General features: G+C 47.6%; 1 protein-coding gene across 2 annotated transcripts in view; it reads right to left on the reverse strand.

Annotated features, from left to right (window-relative positions):
• MAP2K6 (mitogen-activated protein kinase kinase 6) overlaps positions 1–19419 on the reverse strand; it is a 109068-nt gene extending 89649 nt beyond the window's left edge. The window contains exon 1 of one of the 2 annotated variants that reach the window (XM_005694472.3): positions 19104–19419. In XM_005694472.3, the coding sequence (XP_005694529.1) occupies positions 19104–19119 (16 nt within the window). In that variant the 5' untranslated portion in view covers positions 19120–19419. Of the gene's footprint in view, positions 1–10881; positions 10970–19103 lie in introns of those variants that run through there. The other variant, XM_018063913.1, reaches the window with a different exon arrangement.

The following is a 20768-nucleotide window of genomic DNA, read 5'->3' on the forward strand; positions in this document are numbered from 1 at the left end:
GATTCATTGGAAAAGATCCTGATGTTGGGAAAGACTGAAGGCAAGAGGGGAAGGAGGTGGGAGTGGGTGAGATGGCATCGCCGACCCAGTGGACATGAGTCTAAGCGAACTCCAGGAGACAGTGAGGGCAGGGAAGCCTGGCGAGCCGCGGTCCACGGGGTCACAGACAGTCGGACAGGACTGAGCGACTGAAGAGCCGCACAAAGGGAAGCGCTCGGTTGGGTGGCTTCTGGGGCCCCGACTCGGCGTGAACACCGTGGTTCTAAACTCTTCACGTTCCTCCGGTGTCTCTCTACCGCCCAGACCCTGTCCACATACTCTTGCCCAACTGTCTCAACAGCGGAAAGTTAACCTTGTATTTCCCTCTCGGCCACTGGAGAGCATCGCGGCGCCTTTTCTGTGCCGTTTATCAGTTCAAGGGCATCGACTCAGTAGCACCAGATGGTATTATTGTTCTTTTTACTGCTCACTTGGGCTCCTTATAAAGGCAGGCAGCAACAGCACAAGGGATAGCATATACGGTCTGAGCCTTTCCCACCATAGACAATATAAGCGAATGTCAATAGACACAGCTCCTTCCTTAATGACCAAATTCTCCATTATTCATACCATGCACGTTTTAAAAATATCACCCAAATGTAAACTGCCACAGGTCACACTACTGTCAAAGCATCACTCGCGTTTTAGGCTAAGCAGCTGTATTCACTGTTTTCATTCGCTCGTGTATTTCCTGCCGTATGATGTCAGTGCAGGCGTCTCACTTGCGTCCCTACCTCGTGGGCAGCGGGCCCTGTGTCTACTCCTCACGCTCCTCTCGTGCACAAGAACACCTGGCTCAGATCCAGCTGCTCATTGTCGGAATTTTTTTTTTCCTTTGGCAAAACAGAGAGTCTGATCTCAGACCAGAGATGGTAACGAGTCAAAAAATGGTGGGGACTCAGCTAAAGTGACAGAGGTGCTGGGCTGGCGGCTCTTCTAAACCCCGTGCGTATCGATAAGGTACCAAAGCCTCATCTGCAGAGGAAAATGGTAACGGCTCTTGGGAAAAAGCAGAAGGAGGGTCCAGAGGTAGGGAGAGACAGAGGAGGGGACTCAGAAATGCCTTCCTCAGTTCCTACATGCTCGGCGGTACCTCCTTAATAAAGACTCTTTGATTTGAGGTAGAAGTAACCACACAAATACACAAACACATCCAGACCTGCAATCATCTGCCTGTATTTCTGCACCCGCTCCTCCCGGGTCATAGCATCTCTCCACTGAAGCTCTCGAACATCGTCACTGTTACATCAGGGGGGCACCTGTGACTTCAGCTCCCCTCTTATCATGCAACAGTGCGTTTCTGTTTTTCACTATTTTCACACGGTGGTTACATAGTGAAAAACACAAAACTGGATTTTCACAAGGCAGCTACATAGCGAAAAACACAAAACTGTGGAATTTCAGTGAACCAGACTCAAATCCCAGCACTGCAAACCACTAACTGTAGGATCCTGGGCAACTTATTAACATGAGTTCCAATTTCCTCCTTTGTAAAATGGAGATAATTCTACCTGGCTCTCGGGTTTTTATGAAGATTAGTGCTAATAAGTTTGGTGCTTATTACAAACCCTTGCACACGGTAGGCATCAAAAAAATCACTCCCTACTGAGGATGGAGTGTCATAAATGGGATTGATATTGTCTAGGTCGAAAAGAGCAGGACACGATCAAAGCTAGAAATTCCCCAACCCCGATATTATCCTAGCTGCAGTCGCCCTGTGTGGTCCTTTTCAGAACAGAGAAGCAGCAGAAACTTTCCTCCAGAAGTTGGATTTCTTATTCCCAGATTTGCCTTGGAATGGCTATTTTTGGGTTCACCACGTCGTGGCAAGTGGGATCTTAGTTCCCTGACCGGGGATGGAACCCTCGACCCCCGCATTGGGAGCACGGAGTCTTAACCACTGGACCGCAAGGGACGTCCCTGCCTCGGAAGCGGATGACGAGGAGTCAGGGCTGCTTGCTCGCATGAGACCGTATTCACCTCCTGATCGGAGATGGAAAATCGGAGGCTGGTTTTAGTCCTAGAACCAGAGTCCTGAGCATCCAGGGGCTTCCCCACTTCCTGTTTCCCTCTGAGCCTGTTGGTCCTGCGTCGGGGCGTGTGCAGGCGCTCGGCGGGGAGATGCGTCGGGGCGTGTGCAGGCGCTCGGCGGGGAGATGATCCCGGGCTCCTTCTCAACCAGCCGCAGACGCGGCCCAGGCGCTCCTTTCCCGCGTATCCGTCCACCCCGGCTGCACGGGCCGCCGGGAAGGCAAGACCACAGCACGGCCAGGTGGACCGAGACTGCTGCGGAGCTGCCGGAGCAGGCGAGGCGGACGCTCGGTGCTCAGCCGCAGCACGCGCGCGCTCAGTCGCTTCGGTCCTGTCGGAACCTGTGCGGCCCCACGGACTGCAGCCCGCCAGGCTCCTCTGTCCACGGGATTCTCCAGGCAAGAACGCTGGAGTGTGTTGCCATGCCCTCCTCCAGGGGATCTTCCTAACCCAGAGATCGAGCCCACATCCCCTGCTTTGGCAGGCGGGTTCTTTACCATTAGCGCCACCTGGGCAGCACCGACAGCCAACAAAAACGCACAGGCGAGCTGGGCTTCTCTGCCCTGGGTCCTCAGGGCGCCTCCCTCTCTGATCCCTGCTTCCCAACTGACCTCCCTGTTGAGTTTTTCCGTATTCCCTTCCATCGTCAATCACCTCTCACCTTTCCGCCGCACCCTCCTGCCCTCCTGTCCCCTTTCTGTTGGATCACCTGTCCCCAGACCCTTCACCCAGCTCTGGGGGAGGTCTCACCTTCCCGTGGCTTGTTCTGGGTGCCCACCTGGCCCCGCGGCATCAGCAAGGTGCCCCATGGCAGCACAAGGACAGATGACGGACGTCTGTCCTAACCTGGGGAAGTCCCTTCCCCCGACCTTCCCTTGCCACCTCATCTAACACACCCTGACCATTTCACCCTTTACTGTCCCCTCTTCCTGAAACTGGTCCTGGTACTCTGAGTCAACATTTTATGCTGAACATACTCAGAACTACATCAAGAAAATAAAACTGCCTATTAACATGAATGAGCTTCCCAGGTGGCTCAGTGGTTAAGAATCTACCTACCACTTCAGGAGACACGGGTTCAATCCCTGGGTGGGGAAGATCCCCTAGAGCATGGCACGGCAGCCCACGCCAGTGTTCTTACCTGGGGAATCCCAGGGACAGAGGAGCCTGGCGGGCTACAGTCCGTGGGGTCACACGGATTCAGACATGACTAAACAACAATTAACAGGAATAAACAGACACCCAAGTTGAAAAGACTTCTTGTTAACAGTCAATATTGGGAGAGCTTGGTAACACTCGAGTAGTACTTTTTTTAAGGCTCACAGGCCTTTGCTAAAAATAAGCTTTGCCTGACTGCAGATCCTTGGTTCTTACTCACTCCCAGTCCCTCTTAAGCTTTGTTCCCTGAGGACTGGAACCATTTGTTACAAAGCAGGAGATGCCCCACATCCCCAGGCCCACCTCCACGTCTGCACACGCAAGGGCCTGAGACGAGAGCCACCCTGCCGGTCATCACCACCAGACACGATTTAAGTCTGGGGAATCGAGACAGCAACAGCGTGCGTGTGTGGGCTCCAACTTCACACACGCCTCCCCCCACTCCCCTAGCTTAGAAGCGCTAACGATAGAAAATCAGACGGAACAGCAGGTAGTGGCCTCGGGGACCACAGGGCACGTCTCCCATTTTACTCGCTGATTCTCACAAGAAGCGCCAAACAGAAGTTCCGTTCTGCCAAGGTGACATCCCCCCAGACCCACAGGCTCTCCCCCAGGAGGGGTGCCCTCTCCCGCCTCTGCACCTTGTACCAAAACGGAAGCGCGTGTCACACGCCGCAGCGTTAGCCTGCTGACACGCTCATCTTCTCATGCTGTGGGCTGAACTGTGGCCCTTCCCCTTCCTAACGCCCAGCTTCCCAGAAAGGGAGAATTTCTCTTACAGAGCAATTGGGCGATTGCATATATCATCAGTGGACATGAGTTTGAGCAAACTCCGGGAGTGGTGAAGGGCAGGGAAGCCTGGCGTGCTGCAGTCCCTGGGGTTGCAAGGAGTGGGACATGGCTAAGCGACTGAACCGCAGCCAATATATCATCAAAGTGAGTCCTACAGGATTAGGGTGAGCTTCCAACCCAACAGGACTGATGTGTGGGTAAAAGCGAGAAATTTGACAAAGGCACCTCCATGGGAGAAGGGCAGGCAACAGTGAAGGCAAGGATCTGGGAGATGCTTCTAGGAGCCAAGCAATGCCAAAGGTCACCGGCAAGCCCCCAGAAGCCAGGGGCACAGCGCGGAGCGGACGCTCCCTGGTTAGTTCTCAGAAGGAACCTACCCTGCTGACACCTGAATCTCAGACTTCCCGCCCCCAGAACCAAGAGACAATGCGTTTCTGTTGTGCAAGTCACCCCGTCAACCATACTCCATTACAGCAGCCCATGCAGACAGACACATCCCCCCAGTCAGTGAGCTTCTTGAAGGCAGAGATGGAAATCTAGCTGACTTTGTAGTCACCGAGTCCAAGGCAGGCTGCAGATTATTTATATAATTCTTCAATAATGCGTGCTAAAGTCAACCATGAAATACCAATATCTGGCCCTCGGCCTCCCACAGGCAGTCTCATCCATCTGAGGTCTTATCTTTAGACATGTCACATCAGAAAAGAAAGACTGAAATGTGACTTGAAAAACGTCATCCTAACCTCAACGTGGACTTCCCAGATGGCTCAGAGGTAAAGAACCTGCCTGCCAATGCAGGAGATGAAGGTCCCATCCCTATATTGGGAAGATCCCCGGGAGGAAGAAATGGCAACCCACTCCAGTATCCTTGCCCAGGAAACCCCATGGACACAGAAGTCTGGCAGGCTACAGTCCTCAGGGTTTCAAAAGAGTTGGACACGACTTCACGACTGAAAAATAACAACCCTGACATAGCCAAACTTCCATCTCATTCTTAAATCAATTTCAGAATTAAATCTACATTTTCCCCCTTCTTTATCTATAAAACTAGAAGCTTACTCAGGATCAAAGTCCCAAGCACGGAGACTTGGCAAGCCACCTGTAGGAGGTCACAGGCCTGGCAGGTACTATCCCCCTGGTTGGGTCACGTGGTCTCTTTAACTGCTCAGCAAGGTGAGGACGCACAAACCGCCCCACGGCTTTCCTGACTCAGACTGGGGGGCGGGCAGGGGGGGCAGTGACCAACCCACCCACCTAATCCACTCCACAGACCCTGAGTTGACTGAAGTCACTGGGAGCAAGAAGGTGACTCAGTGCTTATTACACCGAGAAATAGTCTATTGTGAATTCCAGAGCTATAGGCCACTGTGTTTGTCAAACCAAGATAATGAAAGAAAAAAAAGAATATAATCTAACAATTGTATGGAAATGCCAACTGTATTAAAATATATTTCTCTTTTACATGGAATTTTCCTGAAATTAAAAAAACACACAAAAATGTATGAACTCCCTGGCCAGCCCCCTGGTATCAGGCTTGAGAAAGTAAGTTTGGTAAAACAAAGAACTTTCTAGAGCATTTCTCCTCAGGTCAGAGTAAAAGGGGGCATCTCTGGGGGCTCAGTAGTAAAGAACCTCCCTGCCAGTGTAGGAAAAAAGGGTTCGATCCCCGGGTCGGGAAGATTCCCTGGAGAACAGAATGGCAACCCACCCCAGTATTCTTGCCTGGAGAATTCCATGGTCAGAGGAGCCTGGCAGGCTACAGTCCAGGGGGTCACAAAGAGTCAGACATGACTGAGCGACTAACACTTTCACTTTTCAAAAGTAAAAGGAGAATTCAGAAGGACGGTTTTTCCTTCTTTTCAACTGCCTTCAGATGATTCTAGAAGAGGCAGAAGGGACTGAAATGGAAAAGGCAGGTTGGCAGGTTATGAAAGAATGAAACTGCAGCTGCGGTCATGCTCTGGAAAGTATTCTGTGACCTAGCAAGACGTTGATTATTGAACCAACAGCTTGCTTATATAATTACACTGTGCCCATAAACCCAGCTGATATGATATACTTGTTTAACTATTAACCTCTAGGTTTCCTGGAGTTTCCACAATCCAAAAAAAAAAAAAAACACCTAAAAGTATGACATAGGACACGTTTTGCTTGTTAACCTAGTGTGATCATAAGTAGTAAGTACAGGATTGAGGTAAGCAGAAAAAGGAAGTTCTTAGAAAACACACATAAGGTCTTCGAAACTCCGGAGATTTTCCTAAGGCCATCTTCTCATTTTTCATTCTTCTAAGAAATTGTTCTGCTTGTGTTTCTTGTTGTTCAGTCACTAAGTCATGTCCAACTCTTTGTGATCCCATGGACTCTTTTCAAGGCCTGCCAGGCTCCTCTGTCCATGGGATTTCCCAGGCAAGAATACTGGAGTGGGTTCCCATTTCCTTCTCGGGGATCTTCCCCGCCTGGGGATCAAACCCAGGTCTCCTGCATTGTAGGCAGATTCTTCACTGTCTCAGCTACAGGGAAGCCCCCATGATCTTCTGGAGTTTGCCCAAATTCGTGTCCATTGAGCCGGTGATACCATCTCATCCTCTGTCGCCCCCTTCTCCTTTTTCTTCAATCTTTCCCAGCATCAGGGTCTTTTCCAATGAGTTGGCTCTTCATATCAGGTGGCAAAAGTATTGGGGTTTCAGCTTCAGCATCAGTCCTTCCAATGACTATTCAGGACTGATTTCCTTTAGGATGGACTGGTTGGATCTCCTTGCTGTCCAAGGGACTCTCAAGAGTCTTCCCCAAGACCTCAGTTCAAAAACATCATTTCTTTGGGGCTCAGCCTTCTTTATGGTCCAACTCTCACATCCATAGATGACTACTGGAAAAACCATAGCTTCGACAATATAGACCTTGGTCAGCAAAGTGACATCTCTGCTTTTTAATATGCTGTCTAGGTTGGTCATGACTTTCTCATCGACTGTAAAAATTTGATTGATACTAATACACTCATGGTGAAAATTCTCCTGATCTCCTCCTCATCTGTAAGGCTTTCTAATCGAGTGTCTATTCTAAGCATATCTAAGATTCTAGCTTGTATTCTATACATTTCTCTGCGATCTTACCTCTGACTAAACTATAAGCTCCTTAAGGAGATGGAGAGAGAGAAAGAGGGTTATGTTTATAGTGAGCTTACTATAACCCAATGTCTCAAACCCAGCAGGGGTCTCAATAAATACTGTATAAATAAACAAATGCCAAGCACTGCCCAAAGCACATTACACACATAGCCTTGCTTAATTTTTTTTTAATAGCTATGATTTATTGAGTGCTTACTATGTACCCGGAGAAGGCAATGGCACCCCACTCCAGTACTCTTGCCTGGAAAATCCCATGGATGGAGGAGCCTGGTGGGCTGCAGTCCATGGGGTCGCTAAGAGTCAGACACGATTGAGCGACTTCACTTTCACTTTTCACTTTCCTGCATTGGAGAAGGAAATGGCAGCCCACTCCAGTGTTCTTGCCTGGAGAATCCCAGGGACGGGGGTGCCTGGTGGGCTGCCGTCTATGGGGTCGCACAGTCGGACACGACTGAAGCAACTTAGCAGACTTAGCAGTACTACGTACCAGGCACTGTTTTAAGTACCTTACAATTATTATCTTTTTAAAAAATATTGATTTATTTCTCCAGGCCTTAGTTGAGGCATGCAGAACCTTTCGTTGTGGCATGTGGGATCCAGTTCCCCAGCCCGGGCCCCCTGTACTAAGAGCTCAGAGTCTTAGCTGCTGGACCACCAGGGAAGCCCCATCTTGCTAAAGTTTTATAAGTGCAGTGAGTGTCAGTCTCCATTCAGCAGGTCAGGAAATGGAAGGTAAGATCAAGTTGATTCTTCAAGGCCCCTAGTGAGTTACGAAACAGAGCAGAGCACATTTCTGTCCAGTTCCCCCCAGCATGGTACCTTGAACATAACTGTCAAAATGGTCCCTGTTTAGCCGCTTCATTTAAAACGGATAACCAACGAGGACCTACTGCACAGCTCAGGGAGCTCTGCTCAGTGTTACGTGACAGCCTGGATGGGAGGGGAGTTTGGGGGAGAAGGGATACATGTAAACGTACAACTGAGTTACTTTGCTGTCCACCAGAAACTATTGACTATAATTCATAGCCGATAAACTACTGTTAATTGGCGATACTCCAATATAAAATAGAGTGTTTTTTAAGTTATTTGCTTATATATTATATATTTTAAAGATCACTCAGTATATCGCTATATATAGATTGGAGAAGGCAATGGCACCCCACTCCAGTACTCTTGCCGGGAAAATCCCATGGACAGAGGGGCCTGGTGGGCTGCAGTCCATGGGGTCGCTAGGAGTCGGACACGAGTGAGCGACTTCACTTTCACTTTTCACTTTCATGCATTTGTTTATATATTATATATTTTAAATATCACTCTGTATATCACTATATATAGATAGATATTGATAAATATGGCTTCCCAGGTGGCTCAGACAGTAAAGATTCTCCCTGCAATGCAGGAGACCTGGGTTCAATCCCTGGGTCAGGAAGATCCCATGGAGAAGGGAAGGACAACCCACTCCACTATTCCTGCCTGGAGAATTCCATGGATAGAGGAGCCTGGTGGGCTATAGTTCATGGCGTCACAAAGAGTCAGACACAACTGAGCAACTAATATTATCATTATTGATAAATATACCTCTAGATATGTTAACAGTAGCAATACAAAGTTTTTTGTTTTTTTTTTTTTAATACCTAGGAATATGTTTAACTAGAAACCAGCAGACTCATCTGGGAGAAAATGTTCTATTTCTATTGAGGTACATAAAGGAAAACTTAAATAAATCACACATTTATCTTGGGATAAAAGGCTTAAACTTGCAGTAAAGAAGTCAGTTCCAGTTAGACTGATCTATAAATTTAGTAGGACTTAGGAGCTGCAGGTCTGAGCCATTCTGCTCCTACTGGTTCTCCAGGTTCTTGCTTCACTCTTATCTCTGACTCATCCTTCCCATGCGGGGCTGGAGGAGGGGGGACAGAGGAACGGAATGAATACCTTGTCCCTGAACACCCCGCCATCCACCCCCAGGGCTTCCTCGGGGGACCACAGGAAGCGGCTGGAACCTCAGTTTCTGCTCTGAGAGGAGAGAAAGCTGGGAGAGAATTCATTGCCTTGAAAGAAGATTCACACCTGCCTCTTCAACCACAGAAAAAATGAGTTAATTCTGGTTTCTTCCACACCTTCCGGTAGAAAAGGAAAACAGGGAAGATGCAGGTTCATTCACAGTTTCAAGGAAACTGCACTTGTCCCATTTACATAGACACAACCAAGAGGAAATCACTAACCCAACAGGGCATTATTCCTCTGCTGAGGTGTGCTGCCAAACGGGCTGTGTTCTGCTCACTGTTTTAAAGCAATTTCACTTGGATGTGCACGGAAACACATAAGGTTTAGATCTGCTTAGTTACAGACTCGAAGACAGGTAACGGAATCACCGTTCATTACTGATGCGCGACAAATTTCTGTCTACTGGTCTGTACACACCAGTGTACAGCCTCCTTTAACCAGTGGGCAGTTTGTACTTGGAATTCCACCTGAACTCTCAGGATGAGCCAGACTCAATATTTTAGGCTTAAAGGAACATCTCAAAAGGAACCTATCCACAGGGAGACACCGGTCAGCCCCTCCTAACAACACGTGACTCTGGTGTGCACAAGTTCCCCCGGAACCCATCCATGCTCTCTGTCTGCAACCGTGCCTTCCAGGTAATGGGTTCAGACGTTTATGATGGAGTGGCCTCTCAAGTGGAGGAGCCAGGAAATCAAGTGCTGGGGTCACACAGACCGTGATTAAAGCTCTGCTCTGTCACAGTCAACCGTGACATTTAACCTCTGGCCTCAGTTGCTCATATAAAAAATGGGGCATCATCACATCAGGCCCTGCTGAGGTGAGAATGAGATATGTTCATTGCTGAGCACAGTTATCTGGAATATGAAAGCCTCCACAGAGATGCTACCATCTTGGATCACAGGAATGACAGCACTTCCTTGTAGGGGGTTAAAGCAGACCTCACTTTGGAGATGATGAACAATCTGGGCTCATCCATCCAAAGCAACTCCGTCTTCATGTTACCTCCCTTCACGTCGTCCCCTTCCCTCATTTCCGGAACCTTTGCCAGGACCTTCCCTGATAAATATTAATACACAGCCTCCACAATATCAGCGACTCTGAAAGCAACAGGATCCTCACACACGAAACGCAACTGTCCACCCAGATTTGGGGAAGCTCATATGAGAAAACGGGCTTCCCAGGCGGCATCAGTGGTCAAGCATCTGCCTGTCACCGGAGCCGACGCAGGAGACGGTTTCAGTCCCTGGGTCAGGAAGGTCCCCTGGAGAAGGAAATGGCAACCCACTCCAGTATTGTTTCCTGGAGAATCCCATGGACAGGGGAGCCTGGCGGGCTACAGTCCAGGGGGTCGCCATGAGTCAGACACGACTGAGTACGGAGCACGAGCGCCAGGTGGGACAATGGCTCCAGCCTTTGCAGGAGGCGATAACCTGCCCGGGTGAGACGGATGATGACGGAAGGAGGGTCCTGTCCTCATCCACACAAAAGCCCCGATGGCAGCCCTGAGCTGCGTCACAATACCAACCCAAAAAGCCGGCAGCGTGGGAGCACGACTTGGTTTTAGTTCATTGGCTTTCTGCGCAAAATGTGGGACAAAGACGTGGAGGATGAAGGGACCAGGGGAAGACTAATTATCAGTTTCTCCAAGGGGCGCGAAAAGAAAGATGAGAACATAAAAGAAACGCAAAGCACACAGGGAGAGTGCGGCAGAGGGGAGAGGACTCACGGTGGGCCAACGAGCCGGCTGCTCAGCCGGCGGAAATGAGCAATGGCCCCCCAGTCTCACGGCCTGAGCTCAGACGCTTCCTGTGGGGCGGGCACCGAGGGCACCGGCTGCGTCCCGGGTGAGCGGCCAGTCCAGGTTAACGACTTCCAATTAAAGCCAAAGAGGACTGTAATACGGATCAGAAGTCATCACGTGATTGGGGAAAGTCACAAAGGGCAAGGTCACCAAGCTTTTTTTCAAAAGGGCCAGAGAGTCAATATTCTGGGCTCTGCAGGACATGCAGTCTCCATCACAGTGATTCGACTACACAATTGCGGGGGAGAAAGCAGCCCTCAGCCACACAGAAATGAATGTGCAGAGCTGTGTCCCAATAAAACTTTATCGGTGGACACTGACTTCGAATTTTATATAACTTTCTTGTGTCATGAAACGTTATTCTTTTTAATTCTTTTTTCCAATCATTTGTAAATGTGTAAACCATTTTGGCTCACAGGCTGGCTGATTCACCTGGATACATGGCAGAAACCAACACAATATTGTGAAGCAATTATCTTTTAATTAAAAATAAATAAATTTAAAAAAAAAAAAAAACAGGTGGGTCCAGATTTGGCCCCCAGGCTGTGCTTTGTTGGCCCCAGTGATGAGCTTCGCCCTACAGCCAGACAGGCCAGGCTTTGCATCCTGCCTGGGCTGCCTGCTGGCTTTCCAGCCCCGGGGACATTCGTGAACTCTCCAAAGCCCCAGCGTCTTTATTTGTAAATTAGCGATAACTGTACCTGTCCTCCTGAGCTTCACAGGTGGTTCAGTGGTAAAGAATCCACCCGCCAATGCAGGAGACACAGATCCCATGGCTGGGTCAGGAAGACTCCTTGGAGAAAGAAATGGAAGCCCACTCCAGCATTCTTGCCTGGGAAATGCCTTGGACAGAGGAGCCTGGCGGGCTACAGTCCACGGCGTGGCAAACAGTCGGACCCGACTGAGCACACATGCGCCTATCTGTCCTGCTGGGATTTAGGCGAAGTTCAAAAGCACGACACCTGAAAAGTGACTGAGAAATAATAGATAGTGATAGCTCTGGGTAATGGGGTGTGGGCTGTGGTGGCTTCAGATCTATAGCTAATTATCTCTAGGGAAAAAAGTAAAAGCAAGGCTGACCCCAACCCAGCTTAAGGATAAATACACAGACTAGAAAATAAAACAGACGAAGAGGGATCCAACAAGAGCCTATTCAGTGGGTGGCAGAGGAGGGGATGGTTGGCTAGACCATCGGCTCAGTGGACATGAGTCTGAGCAAACTCTGGGAGACAGCGGAGGACAGGGAAGCCTGGCGTGCTGCAGTCCGTGGGGTCGCAGAGTCGGACACGACTGAGAGATCCAACAAGGAACAACTCAGAACTAAGTGGACCAAATTATGATGATTTGTGATAGACTTTGTGTGTGTGTGTGTAGGTTATAACGTGAATACCTTTCCACAGCAGAAAGAGGGGGTTTTAGGAACTGTGTACCAAACCGTACTCAGCGGCTCACGGGAAGGAAGACCACGCGAGGAAGCAGAGCGGGAACGAGACTGAGATGGGGCAGAGCCAGTGGTGGTGGTGGGTCCAGGAGGAGACTGCTCCCGGGGCTCACCCGGGCAGAGGTCCCTGCTCGGTCACAGGGCTGCCAGCTGTTAAGAACTGGCAGCTTATCTCTGACAACCCTTCAGATGCTCAAGTTCAGAGGTGACTTGCAAAGCAGCTCCTAAAACCACCACGGGATGAAGGAATTCACTTCGATCCTATCCTACCGGACTCTCCAGACAACTCGTCTTCATCCTGCGTATTTTTTGAGCTGAGTGAGGATCACGCAATCTTTAAACCTGCTTAGAAGGCCCAGGCAGGAAGAATGACACTTCTTCAGGAATGGTTCAGTTGCTTTTTAGGCTATCCTTGCAACTTTCAAATAATCAAGCAAAGATAGAACGGAGACATCAGTGTGGAAAAGGAAGCTCAGGAAAACTGCATTAAAATTTAATTACCCCAGACCTTTTATGAAAAATGATAGAGAGCGCCACTGATGAAAGATACTTGCATTGTCAGGCATTCACTGAGCACCTATTGCTCATAAGCTCAAAGAGGCAGAGTCTCAAAGATGCAGAAGAAGAAATGTTAGCTATCTAGCAAGAGGCTTTCAGAGATCATCCATAAAAGGCAAACAACTACAGTGGCTAAAAGTTGCAGCTGTATAGTGTAGGCACTGGAATTAAAATGAGAGCATTTGCAAAATATCCTTTGGCAGAAAATTGATTAAAAAAAAAAAAAAAAACCACCACCGCGATCAAGTATCACAGTCTCACTCAGGAGCAGAGAGCACCTCTGCTGATTGCACTGCCAGCCTTGCCCGCCAGCGTGCTTCCCACAAAAACAAACAAAACAAAAAAATGTGAAATAGCCTCAGATTCTGGAACAAATGTTTTATAAATGTAGATTCCTAGCGTTTGTGTGCGGTTTAGTGAAAAGAACGCTGGGCAAAGAATCAGGAGGTGTAAGTTCCACCTGTGGCTCAGTCTTCGGGCAGATCACCTTCTTTGAGAGCTTCTGTTTGCCCTTTGTAAAATGAGATAATTCGATTATAAAACTCTTTTTCCACAGCTGTACATGCTGCTACTTAATATCAAGGTGCATAAATAGGGGCATTGACTAAGGAATATATGAACGGTGATTGACTTGATATAATTTTGGGGGGTCATCAAAACAGATCCTTGCCTTCATTCTTCCAGCAAAGCTAGCAAAGGAAACCCCTTTTATGATTAGCTGTTACGCATGAAGCTAAAAAAAAAAAAAAGAATTATCTGCCATGATGCTCGTAATACAACCAGGTGCTTAGGTGAGAATCACTCATGAAACCAAAGAAAAACTACTTTCGCCTGTAGAGATAACCGAAAACGCACAGATGTCCAGAAGTCAGTAAATTCCAGATGGAATTTAGATCAAATCATTATACTTTCCTTATTATTGTCATCCAGATTTGACTAGCTACAGACAGTAGAACAAAATGAGTCTACAAAGTATATGTTTACTCAAGACATTTTGGTTAAAATTAAAATTAGAACTCACTAGGGAATTAAACTGTTTAGATGCATGAAAGTTGAACCCAGCTTTGAACCCATGATTACCTAAACTCTGCCATCTTGGAATGTTCTGGCTTAACTCTGAAAATAATCTGATCCCCAAATTAAAATTTTTAAAGACACATTTTATGAGGGAAAAAAAAATCAAACACATGAAGCACAGATGTCAAAAAGAAAATCCAGCTTCTTTGTCACCAGAAAAATTCAAGTGAGAGTAAAGTAGTAAGGCTTTTTATCAAACTGGCAAAAAAAATTCAAATCATTATACCCAGGATGAAGGAAAGAGAGCATAACCTTTTCTTTTAAGTTTATGTTGGGGCATAGTTGATTCACGATGCGGCATCAGTTTTAGATGTCCAGCAAAATGATTCAGTTACACACAGACATGTGTCCGTTCCTTCCCAAGCCCGTTCCCCACGCAGAGGCTACTACAGAGTATTAAATGGGGTTCCCTGTGCCCTGCAGGAGGTCCTGGCTCATCACCTATTTTATTCTGTTTATTTTTGAATTGATTGTTACTGGCGTGTAGTTGCTTTGCAATGTTGTGTTGGTTTCTGCCATGCAGCAAAGGGAACCAGCCACGTGCACACGTGCACCCCCCTCTTCTGGACTTCACTCCCATTTAGGTCGCCACCGAGCACTGAGTGCGGAGCCGCCTGTGCTCTCCATTTGACATGCAGGCGCGTGCAGAACCTCGAGGAAGCGTGACTTCTGTGGCGACGTTCACCAGGATGCTTAAAAGGAGCGCGTGGACACTTGCGAACCTCACTGGAGAGTGAGAAGCAGCGTTGGCAGCCTGGGGGGAGCCGCACGCCCACGCCAGCCTCCGCTCAGCACTCCCTCTCCTAGGGATCCATCCTACAGAGACAGCTGGGCCGGTGTGCAAACACGTGTGTTCAAGGTGTTACAGTCCCTGCAGTATTGTGCATAGCTGTAAAAAAGTGGAACTCTGAGAGTCCAACTGGAGACCGACGAAACAGTCACCTTCTTACAAATTAAAATGAGCAACTGCGAAAATGAAGGAGGAAGCTGTACGTGCCTGCCTGTGGAAAGCTCTCCGATGATACACGGTCCAGTATAAAGCGAGCTGCAAAATACCACATGCAGTGTAGAAGCGCACGTGTGTTCACACGCAGGGACAGTCACCGAAAAGTCAGCAGGAGTCAGCTGTGGGTTCTGTGACTCTGAGCGAGTCTTATTTTCTCGTGTTGAATTTCTCTTCCGCTTGAATTTTTTTTCCAATGAGTATATATTGTTTTCATAGTAATAAAAGAGTTATTTTTAAAAGGTGAAGAAAAGAATGCAGCCTGGGGAAGAGTTAGAGGTTCGTAACCTGTAGTTCTATGTCCTGGAACTTAGTCAAAGGCCATAGTGCATATAATGTCTGAACTGGGACATTTATCATAGCAGTGCTCAGAACACTGAAAGCCAATAAACATCCATGTTCTACTTAAATAAATTCTAGTGTTAGAATGAGATTATTAACGGAGCGACATAGTAACTTTGACTGTTTCACAGTATTATTGGCAAGTGAGCCAAAGGCAACTAAATCATTTTATAAACATTTTGCATTTATTCATATTCACATATATATCAGAATAGGAAAGAAGTCCAAAAGGATATATGCCAAAATGTACACTGCAATCACTAATGATTCTTGTTTTTCTTTCCTACAATTTCAGCTGTTTCTACAGAAAAGTATTACTTAGGCACTTCCCTAAGTTTTAAAAATATTCTTTATAGACCTTTCAAACTTTAAAATAATGTAAAGCAGTGATAATGATACTAATCTGTGAAACACAAACGAACAAGAATCTCACCCCTTTCCTCCAGCATCAGATTTACCACCCAGAGACCCCCGGGGAAGCCCCTGCTGCCGACCTGCATGTTGTAAAGTCGTGAATGCCACATGGATACAAAACAAACTCAGGAAACCCAGGCCACCTCTTCTGATTTTATGTCCTGAGATGTACGAGGTTATAAAACAGACTGGCTCAGATTACAGGCTAAGCATGACAAGTCTCTCGGGTACAACCTAACAAAGGAATTTACAGAATGAGAAATGTACACTTTTCATTTCCCAGGCTGGCATGAATTTCAGAAGCAAAAAACCCACAGTAGGGGTGGGTCCCTTGACAGTCCTTGCCTGTCACTTTCCTCTACAGGCTTCTGAACTGTGCCTGATACACAGTCCCCATGACACAATGTACCTATCACTATTTTAAACAAAGACCAACTAATATTTTTTAAAGGTGAGTCGAGGGGGGGAGTGAGAAAAGTGCATTGGTAACAGGGTCCAACTTTTTCTCTCTTTTCAGGTGAACTGGGGGATGCCAGACTCCCTCCCTCTGGCTGTCCCTCCCTCAGATCATTGTGGCTGATAACAATAGCTTTACTCTCCAGGGGTAATGTAGATGACACATTTTCCTGTAGCCTGTCTTCCGGTAAAGTGCAGGAATTCCTGCACTCTCTGGGTGCCCTTCCTGTTAACTTACATTTCAGATTTCCTCAAAAGGCATTCTGCCACTTTAATATTTGAAAAATGTCAGCTCAACCCCAGACAGCTAATATAAACAAGCTGAAAAGCATACCACCTAAAGTTACAACTGTGGAAAACAAAATTTCTTTTTAAGAACTTCTTTCTGGGAATTTCACTGTTGGTGAGGCTGGAGAGGAGTAAGCCAGCCCTCCCAGCTCCCAGGGAGTCTGTAATTCTTTTGCCTCTGCTGTGCCTTAAATTAGAGGTCTGAAAAACTGAATTACAGTGATCTAGAAGGTTCGTAAAGGTCCTTGAATTGAACATGTTGTTAAATTCTTCACTACTATGAGGTTGTAGCCACCTTTTGCTTTTCCTTCATTTCATTTGGTTATAGTATTACAAAGAAGTTTGGTACTGAGAAAAAAAAAAAAAAATTCTTGGCCATTTGAGACTACCGTAGCTGAATTAGACCAGGTCCACACTGAAAAGTCCAGGCCAAAAGTCTCTGCCATTTCTGAAATAATCACACACTTCCTTCCATCGAAAAGTTTTCCTTTGGGACAGGAACCCCACATTCACACCAGAGGCACCTTCCACGTGGGATCCAATCAAGACAACCACCTGGATAAACGGGGATCCATGTGAACGACTGCCAGCTGTATTATGGGAGCACCCCATCATGGAAGAGGGTCAGGCTAACTTCTCTGTCAGCTTCCCAACTTCCTCGGCTAGGAGGGAGCTGCCTTAGGAGCGAGCCCCCACAATGCACAAAGAAACATGATTGAGTTTAAACCCTAAGGTCCAAAGATAAGCTCCCTAGAGCACCACCCTCTTGTCTCCCAGAGAGGAGAAGACCACTGCCATCTCTAAATTACAAATGCACCATTTCGCTTCATGATCTAAGCAATTATCTTTCATCACAATGATTTGCATGCATGCTCTGTTTCACCAAACACAATTCCTTGAATGAAACACGTACACATGAAATATTTTTATATGTCCCCAAATCCTGTGCCCAACACACACACACACACACACACACACACACACACACACACACATATACACAGATACACAGCTATCATCATGTATCCACTCATATACTAAAATGACCCGAATGCATGAGGGAATATACAGCAAATTCAGGGTAACCAGATGCCATCTCTCTCATACATCAGAGCCTGGAAAGCCCTTTTAAGCTATTATTTCTCTGCTCAATTAGGAGGCGGTACTCACAGGCTTTACCGATATAAGGAACACTGGCACTTCACAATGCCAATTCCTGGGTACTTGGGCGCTCTTAGCTTTTCAGATTTCATTTTCTCCCAATACCCAGAGAAAAGAAAGAGCCTTACTTTGAATTTGTGAGAATATATGCTACTTCCTTCCTGGACTGAGATGTATGGCTCCCACTCCCAACACACAGAACTAAAAAGTGACACAGCTCCCCCGAGGAGCAGCAGGACTCGCAGGAGACACTTGAACTCCCTGGGACTTACTCACTCACCCTGCGGAGCCCCCTCCCCTCCCCGGCGCCCACCTCTCCCTTGCATACGTTCTCACAGGGCATGTGCTTTCCCCATGCTCAAGGAGGATTTGTTCTGAAACAAGTCACAGCCTCAGGGCCACCTGATAACATACCCTCTGCTCTATAATGTCACGTCAGGATCTCTATATTTTTAATCCCCCAGCCTGACATTAGGTCTGTAAAATACAACTGTGTAAAAAACATAAAAAAAATTTTTCAAGGAAAAATAACACATAAAACAACCATAACCCTGAACATCTGACCTATGCTAAATATAGGCAATTACACACTTAAAAGATTTCATTCTGGTTGCCAATGAAACCGTGCAGTCCTCCCACCTTGGGGTAAAGCTTAGAAGTACAGTTTTTCTCCCAATATTTTCCCTGGAGATGCAAAGCATCTCCCAAATGGGAAAACATAAAACATCGATGTCCTTATTGCTGCTTCTAAATACTGTGAACCAATAAGCAATTAGCGTGAAGTGCAAAATCTCGGAAGAGAAAGACGTCTTGTCTGCTTTTTTGTAAAAGGCTATCACTCACCTTTACTTCCTTTATAAATCAAAAGTTGCTTAATGTTCAGAGCAATATCAATGGAAATTTAGCTAAATACTAGCACCGCGACGGTTCATTCCCAAAGGAATATAAGATTACATTAATTTCCTACTAGTTGAACTCAAGTTTTACCTTTCATCTTCATCTACCGACTTTTTAAAAAGTTCGTATTCCTGTCGCATATAAGATTACCTATTATATCTGTGCATACTACAGAATTTTACAATTATATAAAGCATTGCACATTCAGACGCTACCAACCTGCTCTATCTCTCCTGACTGGGCAAAAGGCAAAAAAGAGCTCAGCAATCCTAGCAGAAGAATGCAAATAACGTCAATGCACAGCTGAACTGCAAGCCCTGCCTTACAGGAACTCTCTGTGTCTGCAAAAAAAAAAAAAAAAAAAGACACATACTAAACAGGAAATGCAACTGAGCTGTGGAAAACCTCAAACTTAAAAATGCAATCGCCAGGCGTAAATTGCATCCATGCATTCATAAATGCATGCACAACCCTTTGCATTTTTTGCAAGTAATGCAAACAGGCTCTTACCTTTCGACTGAGACATTTTCCCCTTTCCTTTGATGGGGGAGGGGAGCACAAAAGACTTTGCCTTGCTTCTCTTCTGTAGCTAGTTTTGCAACAAAGATGCAAGCTGCAGGCGTGCAATCTTCATGCAAGTGGACTTTCTCTTGACCGAGGCAGCAGATGGACTTCCAGGGGATCCAGATGGAAATGCACGCCTTGCAAAGCAGAGTGGAAAGTGATTTTCCCCCCAGTTGCAACGTTAGGGAAGGCTGTGCTGCAGCTACATGATGGGCCAGGGCTGGCAGCTAAAAGCTCCAAACTTGGAACTGAGTATCTTAGTGCGCAGACGTCCTTCCTGCGAAGGGCGCGGGGGCCGCTGGGAAGTGTAGTTCCTGCGCGGAGTCCGCGGGGCTCTGACTTCAGGACACGTGGTCGCGCGGGTCGCTGCGCGGGAAGATTGGAGGCGGCAGAGCTTGCGTCCAGGTAAACAAGTCGGACACGCATTCGGTACCCGGTGACAGAAGAAGCTGGGCAAGGCCGAGGGGAGCGGGCATCTGTGTTCTCCAAAAGCCCCCGAAACAGCAGCTGAAAAACATTGGTTTGGCTGAAAACCACTCGGCCGGCTCAGAAAGTCAGTTTCGGGGTTCACGTGTTTGCAGGGCGGTACCAGTTGGACGGTTCCTGCCTGTAGACGTTTCTTTTCCCCCACCTCAAACGTCCAATTTTTAAAAAACCTTTTTCTTGCCTGGAGAATTCGCTGGTGATTTGGCCAGGGGGAGGTGGCTGCAGAGAAGATGCAAAGTTTTATTTAGTGAGCAGAGGTCCAGGTCGCTTTGGGGAATCTGAAATTCAGTGCTGGGGCGGGGTGGAGGCGGTGGGGGGTGGGGGGGATGGGGAGTTCTCATTTCTTCAAGGATCACGGAGGAAGTTCTGCTTTTTCTGTGTCAAAGCAAACTTTATCAGAGTTAAATTGCTTAGATGTTGTTTCTCACCTGAAGGGGGCTAGGAAAGTCCCCTGGCCTCAGGGAGAAAGTGGGTGGTCATGCTGTATTAACAGTCAGATGTCTCGCATTTGTTCAGCAGAGTTTACTGAGTTTTGTTGAACCCCTGGGGTGTGCCAGGCCCTCTCCAGGACCTGAGGTCAGCCGGTAATGCTCACGGCTAGGAGCTGGACAGCAGGTGGGCAGAGATGTCACCCCTTCTCAGGGAAGCAGGCAGGCATGGGACATTCCTTGCAAGGAATGGAGGGGGCCTGGGCTGAAGTGAGCTCAGTCCTCTTCACTGTGTGGACCAGACTCAGAAAGGTGCTTTTCAGGTCGAGGGTGGAACTGAGAGTGTGAACCTGCTGAGGTGTGACAAGCACAGTGGACACCTGCGTGTGCTCAGTCATGTCTTACTCTGTGACCCCACGGACTGCAGCCCGCCAGGCTCCCCTGTCCATGGGATTCTCCAGGCAAGAACCCTGGAGTGGGTTGCCGTGCCCTCCTCCAGGGGATCTTCCCCACCCAGGGATCAAACCTGCATCTCCTGCATTGCAGACAAATTCTTTCCCAGCTGAGCCATCAGGGAAGCCGGGTGGACCTCTGAAGCAGCCCTGTTTAGGAGAGAGCAAGGAAGCCTGTCTACACTGCGTGCGATGTGGGAGTGGGCGGGATTCACAGTGGGGGCCAAGCCGGAGGCTTGGGCTTT

This window comes from Capra hircus, chromosome 19, assembly GCF_001704415.2.
Source record: "Capra hircus breed San Clemente chromosome 19, ASM170441v1, whole genome shotgun sequence".
Classification (NCBI taxonomy): domain Eukaryota; kingdom Metazoa; phylum Chordata; class Mammalia; order Artiodactyla; family Bovidae; genus Capra; species Capra hircus.